Consider the following 10,879-nt stretch of genomic DNA (forward strand, 5'->3'; position numbering starts at 1 on the left):
TAGAAAATCACATTTACATGTTGCTTTTAGATTGTTAAGATATTCAAAGCAGTGTCGAGGAAAAGGTGTTGTTTTTTTTCTAAATCTTGTAATTTAGATGTTGTTAGTTATGTGGATGTAGATTGGGCAAAATGTTTGTCAACAAGAAGATCAGTGTCAGGATATCTGGTATATTTAGGTGGTTCTCTTGTTTCTTGGAAAAGTAAGAAGCAAAGCACAGTATCTAGGCCCTCAACAGAGTCTGAATATCATGCTTTGGGTTCTGTAACTTGTGAGGTATTGTGGGTCTTAAAATTTTTAAATGATCTTGGTTATAATGAATTAACTCCTGTTAAACTGTTTTGTGATAATGAATTTGCTATTAAGTTAGCATTAAATCCGGTTTTTCATGAGAACACAAAACATTTTGAGATATATGTTCATTTTATTAGAGAAAAAATTGAAAATGGTATTTTAAAGTTAGTTAAAATTGATTCCTCCAATCAAAATGCATATATTTTGACCAAGTCTTTGACTTCTTTTCAACATGAGTTTTTATCAAAAAGACTTGGACTTTTAAATTTGTTTTTAGGAAAATAATGTTTTCAAATGATAAGTTTGAGAGGGGGCGTTAAAAAGTAATAATATAAGCAAACTTATCATTTGTAGTTATGTTTTTGTTAATTTATTATAAGTATAGGGGTATTGTTGTATTTCTTGAGAATGCAGGTGAAGAAGACACGCGGGTCATTTAACCCAAACCAAGTCCATGGGTATATGTTGCCCCAGCTATTTAATGTGGAAACTGAGCTCATTTCTCTTAGACACAAGTATTGTTTGGTTGTTCTCTCTTGTATATTCTCTCCAGATTAGGGTTTCCTATTAGGGTTTCAGTTTGTTTTGTAGTTACAAAATAGATCAGTTTTATAGTGTTCATCTGAGAGTTGAGAGTGATTGTAGAGAGGTTTCCTTTGTATTTGTTTGATGTAAACCAACTGTTTCATATTAAGTGAAATGTTGATGTTGAGAAAATCTTGAGTTTATACTTTCGTACATAACCCATATGTCGTAACCTATAGGTTACATCTGCCAAGTAGGAAAGAAGGATGATGATATGTGGCCACTAACATCCCTGTCGCTGCCTAGTCATTGAAACTTGGATCCCTTCCCCTCGATCGATTTAAAACCCCACCGATGTGGGGATTAAGCAATCAGTTCTCGAATACTTTTTTCCCCTTAAAATTCCACTACTCGACAATGGATGCTCCACCACCATCACCTGAATCAATAAATTCCACAGACTGCTTGACACTAAATGATCTTAGGTTCATTTTTTGTGGTTGCGAAGGGAAGCTGATGGAGCCCAGGAAGAAATGCATAAAAGGAAAGAAGGTTTTGGATGTGACTTCTTCATTTGCAGGATTGATTTCAATTGTCTACAACATGAAATGCATAGTTTCCGAAGGAAGTTCCAAGCCATGGAATTTTTCTTGGGTTTGGTGGCCATTGCTATTATGTCGATCGTTGTGGTTATGAACAAGTGATTTCAATAGGTAATGAGGTGTGGATGGGTTTAGAAGCTATAAGTGATAGATATGTTATGGATTATCTTTTTGTATAGTAAAACCTTTTTGTTCATTATCACTGCACAAGTAAGTCGTTAGTGATGATGATGAAGACATGATTGAAATCAGGTAATTTTGTAACTATTTTTTTTAGATTTACATTTTACCCCCACTTCTTCAGGAAACTAATATAATGATAAGTTGATAACATTTAAATTAAGTAACGGAAATATGCGTTGATTTTACCCTTAAACTTTAGGTTGTTGTTTTTGATGTCATTGATGTTCTTCATCTATCGATGTGTTGATTCTTACCCTTATATCGGTGTCTCTTTGTTCCTTCGTTCCCTTTCCTAAAGATTGCTTGATAAGTAAAATGCCTTTTTTAGGCTTGGTTATTGTGTTTTTTTTCTTTGTATTATTTGTATGCATGTATATTCTGAAGATTACTTCTTAAGTACATTGCCATTGTCATTCAATTCAAGGGTAAGATGCACCAGATGTCATGGACTCTATTTAATACAAGGGTAACATTGATTATATGTAGTGGACCACATGTTTCATAGTCCACTATCATGTACTCCTCACAACATGTTTTATATTGGTAAATATATACTCGAATTATTAAGGTAAGATAGTGCATGTCCATAATATGCACAAATCCAAACACAACATGCATAAATCCAGAAGACAATAAGGTTTTTCAAAAGGTTGAAAAATAAGCCAAGTAGAATAGCCATTACAACGAATATGTGGACTTCAAGCAATCAAAAACAAGGGTTCATGGCTATGATCAGTTATTTTATTAGTAATTGGTGTCTTCAAAGTAAAATATCCTTCATCCACAAAATAACAAAATGACAGTATGCTACACATCATGCACTAGTTAAACATTTGAAAACAGAGGACAACAAAGACCATACAAGGGATATATAATTGATAGTTGTGCAACATGAAGCAAAAGGTGAGCAACAACCAAACAAAAAATTCCTAAATCCAAATTCACCGGGTGGTTGTTCTTAACATATGAAATCATAAAACGAACTATAAGAGCGCGGCGCCAACAAGTCATAATTAATGTACGCGATCAACATTCAAACATTGATGAGGGAAGTACCACAGATTTGCTATAAAGAACCTGCCTTTTTCACTATTATCGATAATATCATATCTCTTGTATCGTGACTGAGTGTCAACCCACGACTCTTGTTTAACAGCAGCACTAGCTGGCTCCAAGGCACTTATAAAAAACTCGTATTCATCACTTGTGTCTTCAGATGGAACCCATTTCATTTCACCAAAATCCAGTTCATGGACCTTGTACGAAGAATAATTGGAACGGTTTTCCATAACATAAAGGTTTTCACCAGAACTTACAAACTTCGTGTAATAGGCTTCCGGCAATAGAAAGTTACGGGCTTTTAGTAAAGTCAGTTTGTTCTCTGGATCGAGTCTCATTTCACATAAATGTCTTACTTCCCACGTAGGACTACCGTAGGCGGTGTAGGATAAGGCATATATCTTCCCCTTGAAAGCATGCATATCACAGATGCAGAGACTGGATGACACATCATTCCAATCTCCTTTACCCTCTATAGAAAACCATATTTTAGAGGTGAATCTCTGTAAGATAACAAACACATATCTAGATATTGAAGATGAAAAGACAAGGATAGCACTGAAACTTGATCCATTGCTATAGAGGTAGGAGGGAAAATAAGGGAAATGAAGTTCATGAATTGTGATAGGATTCACAAGCCAGAAGTCCCAGGTTTCCCTTCCATAAAAGATCAAATAACCACAAGTTAATCCAAAATAGGTCCTGCCTTCAGAATGGGGAATTATGGTTTTGAATTTTCTTTCTTCAAAGTCCTCTAAGAAACACTCTTTCTCATTAGCACGAGTAGAGATGCACATTAACATGGGTGGTTTGGATGCTATAAACATGTTCTTGTTAGAGAGTGAGAGTGACCTCCATGACTTGCAAACTCCACAGAATGCAAGAAAATCAATAACTCCCAGTTTCATCATAACTAAAAAAAGCACATCATGGTTAAGGTTTGACCAAGGTGCCGCACCACTCTTCATGATCCTCTTATTGTTAGATGATGCATCATCATGATTCTGGCTTCGAGTCATACCACTTGTCTTATCTTTTCCTGCAACTGCAAAATAAAAAATAATCAAGAGTTTTAAACAGGGGATGAGCATACGCATTTATACAAATTAATGCTCCCCTGGCTTCTTAAAAAATGGAATTAAAAAAAAATTGCAAGAGAGAGGAAACAATCACAAGAACAAACAGGATTCTTGACAAGGTTATGACTACTTCACTTGCTCTCATTATCCTATAATGCTTTTGCCCAATAACAAAGCTTCTTGTAATCAAAACCAAATTCAAACAATCAAACAATTAATTAGAATCACTTTGTTCGTATAATAACAATCAGTTTCTTATCATCACATGAGTTATGACCTAATTATTTACCCAAATAAAAAAACAGAACTGTAGTCTTAAAAAGAAGGTCCTGTCAAAATACTAAGCTATGATATTTTATGATTGCATTGGTAATCATATATAGATTTGTACACAGGTACATGTCAAATTTTAACTATTAAAATCCAAAATAAAAGAAAATATCAAAAGAAAAACTACGCTGAAATAATGGAAACATAAAATCTAACTAGTCTGCATCATATAAAACTGAAATGGACCGATCCCTAGTTTTTAAGTGAACTTAACACAATCAAAGTCTTATTAATACTTAAAATTGAATAACACGAAAATCATTGAAATTAATCGATTTTCAGAGTCGAGTAAACTGGATAATAAAACATGCATGCATATGATTAGGAACAATGTGCATAAAAAATTTAGGATTTGGTATTGATGAAATTGAAAGTCACCGGTCACGAGTTAATACGAGAAAACGGATATGTGATCAAACATTAACATCCAAATTCTCTCATATGCACAAAATCGAGGAGTATTTGAGAAATAATTTACCTGATCGACTGAGAAAGTTGTGCCGATGGACAGTAATTAATCAACAAGTATTCAGCTCTCCGTCAAACATCTAACAGTGCGTTTAAGTTGATTTCCAAGGCTATTTGTGAAAATTAAAACGGCCCGTAAATATAACTTTTTTATATATAAATAAATTTGGTTAATATTTAGGGAAAATTTCATGTTTATATACTTACAAACTTTAAATATTATTTCTATATCTTTATAAATTTTACAACTATTTATATATCCAAATTTTAAAATTACTTACATATATCCGTCTAAAACTTTAACATATATATATATATATATATATATATATATATATATATATATACATATATAGAGAGAGAGAGAGAGGTAGGTTTAAATGTTTTTCACATCTGTTGTGTGCTAGAATGCACCAATAACAATTTAGTATTAATTATATGTATATTAAATGTTATCCATACTTATAACTCATTTTTATGGAAGCTAATTAAATTTGTCATTAATGTCAACAATAATATTCTTTCAGAAAAAATTCATATTTAGAAGAATGAGAGTGTATTGCAGCAGAATGAGAGTGTCTCATTCTTCATATTTCATACAGCTTTATTGTATTTTAAGTGATTGGGTCTTGAAACAAAGTAAAAACTCATATATAAAAACCTAGATGCAAATTCATTCTGAAAGAATGTTATTGTTGTCATTAACGACGGATTTAATTAATTTCCATAAAAGAGAATTATAATTATGGATATCATTTAATATACATATAATTATGGAAATCATTTAATATCTATAATTATTTAATTACTAAATTTCTATTGGCGCATTCTAGTACACAATAAATGTCAAAAACAAAATAACCTAGCCTATATATATATATATATATATATATATATATATATATATATATATATATATATATATATATATATATATATATATATATATATCCAAACCTATATTTTAATTAGGATAAAACCAATTTAAATTGAACAACTTATCCAAAATTCAAAATACTATATGATATTACTAAATTACCCTCCCCAAATTAAAAACTAAGACTAAACCAATTAAATATTAAAATTTTATGGAATTACACTTTCCATCGATCCTTCTCGGTTGAGAAGAAAAGGTTATTACGTGTTTCATGAGTTGAACTCATGAATTCCTTAGGAGTTAGGTCCTTGGAAGTTGGCACTTTCTAAATGTTTGCTACTCCACCCAGTGATCTGTTGTGTGTAATGTTGATGATAATCCAAATCCACAATATCGTTTTCTTGTTTCAAATACTATAGGTACGTTGAGCTTGAATATATTTCTCCTCTCAAATTGGTGATAAAAAAGTGATCGTCGTGGAATGATTTTTTCCGATATGTAATCAATTTTATTAAAGAACAATTGTTGGCAAAAGCAACATAAATTGACTGAAGTAGAAAAGATACACATGAAACGTTTTCTAATCAAATTGGGTTAATCCAAAGACAAGTTTAGTAATATCATATATTATTTTGAATTTTAGATAAGTTTTTTAATATTAAATTCATTATCCTAATTAATATATAAGTTTGGATATAGATGTGAATTTCATAGTCTTAGGAGGAGGTATACCTAGTTTTAAAATTTCTTAGGATATAAAAGTAATATCTAAAGTTTATAAGGATATGAATGAAAATTTCCTAATATGTAGATGAGTTATAAAAACAATTCTAACAAAAAAATATAGTAATATTTTAATAAATCAAAATTGTTTTTGATACATGAAATTACTTAAATTCCAAATTCCATGTCATTATGTTGTATTTTATTTTTTTATTAATTAATTAACAATTCTATTAATTAATATGTCTATCGTAGTAAATCTATTAAATAGGTAATTCAACCCAGTGAGTTCATTTATTTCCTACTCTTTCTAATGTCCTATACTTAAGGCATAATCACTCATATTACCTTTTATATTATTATGGCATTTCATTAGCAAAATCGTTCTTTCCAAAATAAATCAAGTACAATTTATTACATAGATTTCGATTTATGGTATTAATCACGTGGTCTTTGTTTCTGGTTCAATCATATATATTGCATACACAAATCCTCATGTATAGTAATTTTTTTCCAAAAAAATGCTTAATGTTTAATGTTTAATGTTCGGACTGACTTTCGTGTTTATGCCCAATTCTGATTCTTAATCCTCGCGCTGTGGCATAACCATTTCTATGGCGTGGCGACATCAAAATGCTTCGTGGACGTGAAGAATCCAAATCCCACGTCATAACAGGTTTATTTCCACGTCGTGGCGGGGCTGTAACTCATAAATAGAGCCGAAAATTAGCCCTAATAACATATCTTAAACCCTAATTCACTTCCCTACGAAAATAAACATCAAATAAGTCGTTTTTGAAGTGTCCAAAAGGTGGTTGGAAGGCCGTTAAGCTGGTATGGAGCACAGATCTGAAGGATTCGAGAGCTGATTCACATTCAGTTTGTTGTTTTGACCATGATTAGTAATCCAGTTGTTTCTATTTGTGTTTTTACTTTCTGAACTGTTAAAACCTGTTACTTTCGTTTGGAGTAGATGAAACTCGATTTTATTTGTTGATTTTAATGATTTTGGATTTTATTAGTTTGGTTATTAATTGTGTTTGATTGATCATCACCTATCATGTTAAAGTACGATTTTTATTGCTTATTCTTGAGTTATGTGTAGTTAAAATGACCAATCTAATTACATTAACTTGAATCTTAATTAGTTTATGAACATTAAACTGTTAGGATTAGAGATTGATCAAGTCTTAAGGTTAGGTAATGTTAAAATGTGACTCTAGATATGTTAGAGAGCTTAGATATCCTTGTTAAGCTTCGATTGATTGTCATTACCATCGATGAGATATCACTAGATCATATCATTCATAATCCAAATATATTAAATTAATTATGTGCTAACTAATTACATGATCATTGTGTTACTTGTTCATTAATTATTAGTACTAGGAAATCCAATCAAGATAACTAGTCACATTAGAATTCAGTAACCAACTAATAGATCCATTGCACTATTAACGAAATTAACCATGATTTTGTGATGTAATCTAATTTGAACCAAAGTACTTGAAGTGATTTCTTTCTAGTTAGTTTAATTATTTATTTACTTGAGCTTTCATAATCAAAACTCATACTTTTTATTGCTTTCATTTATTTAATGCAACCTATAATCAAATATTCAAAATTTAATTTATTACCGCTCTGCTTGAGCTCAACACCCTTGCTTATCAAAACTATACTATACCCGATTAGGTTTACTGCCTGTAAGGTGTGGTTTACATGCGATAGACTAGGGGTGTGTTTGGTAGAGGGAAATGGAATTGCTTCAGAGAATGGAAATGTAGAGAAAGAGAATTAAGCTGGAGAAAGAGAATTAAGCTGGAGAAAGAGAATTGACTCTCCTGTTTGGTAGAACTAAGTATCCACTAGAGAAATGCTTTTCAGAATCATTTCTCTTGTTTGGTTGTAATAATCAATAAAATGGAAATGAATTTTTTTTACCTTGTTTATTCATTTTCAAACAACATTTTTTATAAAAGTGCATTATGATGTACATCTTAATTAGTTAAAATATGCATATTTTATGTTATTATTTTTTTTAATATTAATTGTTACTAAATAATTTATTTTATAATCAATTAATATTATTTTTATACATCTTGTATTGGCAAACATATTTTTAATATAAAAGAATAACCTACAAATAGATTTTTAAAGAAATATGCAAATCATATTATTCAAAAACTATGTCCAATGTAGGATATATGCAAAAAGTATAATTCAATATTCCTAACACCTATAAAAACATAACTATGTCTAATACAGAATGTGCATTGAGTCAACTTCAATATTCGTAAAAACTAAAAAACAAAACACAACTTAAAATAACCTAATCATGATATTGAGCCACCCCCAATCATTTCCATGTAACAAATCTTTTCTTCTTCTGTCATCTTAAAAAACACCCGGACACAAAATTGATCTTTGCTAAACATGTCAATCGCCTTAACTCCCTGTTTGACATTGATATTTGGCATGTGTTGTATATCTTCGATAACTTTATCTATCATATCATATGATCCGTTATTTTCTTGCCTTCCTATATTGTATATTGTTTCATTAAGTTTTACACCAAACTCGTTGAAAGTCTCTTTCATTTCTTTGGCTGCTTCCGTATAAGAGCTTTCTGTGTCATCCGTTGGAGGCCTTTTGCGTTTGCTATTGACACGAGCAGTTTGTTGCATCTCTTCAACAATCTCTTCCAACCCTTCCAAATCAACATGTGAGTGTCTTTGTGTCTCTTTGTGTCTCTTAAGTCACATCTTCACCAAGCTCAGTACCTCTATCCTTCCAGAAGATTTTACATAGGTTATCAAATTGGGGAAATGGTTTATCGCGAAAACATGCAGCACCTTTATGACTCTACAAAAAATGACACAAAATTAATTAATCACTATTCATTTACAATATGTTTTAATGATGCTAAAAATACTACAAACATAATCATTATAGTACCTTCATGTACTCATCCTAAACTTCAGCATCGACAGTAACGTAACATTTATCTGTATCCCAGCCGAATCCACTCGTGTTTGTTCCATATACCATGTCTTGCACGATGTTGAAATGGTTTTTCCATGTCTTCATCCTCAATTTAATATGAGGCTCTGCTTTCAAACCCGAGTTATGAAGACTTACATCTAGTAATTGTTGCACTGCCTTCAAATAACCGGGTTTGAATCCATTGTCGGCACCACCATACTTTCCGGATACATGTAACTCCAACAATGTTTCAATTAATGTTGCATCCTCTTCAGTAGTTGTGTGTTTGTTTCGCCCTGTCATGTCTACAAAAAAAATCTACAAATAGATGCTTGAAATAGTAATTCGACTTAACCAATTAAGTTTGGGGCTTGAAATAGTAATTCAAGTCAATTGGTTAAGTTTGGGGCTCTCTAACTCAACGAAAACTTAACCAATTAAGTTGTTTTTTGATTTTAAAACGTAGACAAGACTGAGGAGTACAGTTTGAAAAAAAATCGCATCATTCCGAGTTTGTATGAAGCTTTTATGATGGTTCAAAGTTGGACAATTTATGAGAAGTGTTGAAATTAATATCATACAACAATCATAACCCCTGTTTGTGGCCGTATAACTCAACCAAAATCTAACCAATTAAGCTATTTTTTGATTCTAAAACGTAGACAAGACAGAGGAGTACAGTTTGAAAAAAACAATCGCATCATTTCGAGCTTATATGAAGCTTTTATAATGGTTCAAAGTTGGACAAAATTTCTAAAAAATGCTGAAATATCATACAAAAATTATAACTGCCCCTGTTTGTGGCTTTATAACTCAAACAAAACCTAACCAATTAAGCTGTTTTTTATTCTAAAACGTAGACAAGACAGAGGAGTACACTTTGAAAAAAAAACGCATCATCCCAAGCTTGTAGGAAGTTTTTATGATGGTTCAAAGTTGGACAAAATTTCTAAAAAATGTTGAATAATTAAAAAAAAAAAAAAAAATCATAACAGTCCCTGTTTAGGGCTGTATAACTCAACCAAAACTTAACCAATTCAACTATGTTTTTATCCTAAAATGTAGACAAGACAGAGGGCAACCATTTTGGGGAAAAAAACGCCCTATTACGAGATCGTTTGCATATTTTTTGGTGGTTCAAAGTTGGACAAAATTTATAATTTATTTATGTGAAACATATTGAGAATACAATTTGCACAACAAAACTGTCACGGACTTTTCTTATAATTTGGTCCCCTGATTACCATTTCAATTGCAAGATTAATATACTGAAAACATAATTCATGATTTCAATTCAAAAGCAAATTGAAAAACAAAATGACTTCGTTTGAATTTCAATTCAAAAGATTAATATATTGAAAAACTATGACTCATTGAAAAATAAAGACAAAATTCAACCTACACAAAATCATAGCAAAATTAAAAGTGAATAGTGCAGTCATATCTTCGATTGGAATAAACTGGTGCCAAAATCGACCAAGAAGGAGATGCAAAGAACCGATGAAGCGCGAATTTATCAACACAAATCGTATACGACGTATGTAGGGCTATTGGGAATAACTTTTATCACTTACGTGGGCCAACTGCATATAAATCCAATGACTTCATTTGAAAAATCAGAATCTGCGCCTAACGAGAATCGAATGGGCGGTATAGATTGCTGTTAATGATTTATGTGCATGGTATTATTCAAACATACTATACGGGTTAGAGAATGCAACTTTGTTTGAGATTAATGTTATATTTTTTATCATCCC

The 10,879-nt window shown here is 31.3% G+C and overlaps 1 protein-coding gene across 1 annotated transcript; it reads right to left on the reverse strand.

Moving 5' to 3' along the window:
- Positions 1–2,617: 2,617 nt before the first annotated feature.
- Positions 2,618–3,760, reverse strand: LOC145050043 (uncharacterized). Its single transcript, XM_078998361.1, has 2 exons — positions 3,757–3,760; positions 2,618–3,708 (listed from the first exon to the last, which is right to left on the reverse strand). Exons 1-2 carry the CDS (start codon positions 3,758–3,760, stop codon positions 2,618–2,620), a joined length of 1,095 nt encoding a protein of 364 aa, XP_078854487.1.
- Positions 3,761–10,879: the final 7,119 nt, after the last annotated feature.

This window comes from Lactuca serriola, chromosome 5, assembly GCF_051521515.1.
Source record: "Lactuca serriola cultivar US96UC23 chromosome 5, Lser_US96UC23_V15, whole genome shotgun sequence".
Taxonomy (NCBI): domain Eukaryota; kingdom Viridiplantae; phylum Streptophyta; class Magnoliopsida; order Asterales; family Asteraceae; genus Lactuca; species Lactuca serriola.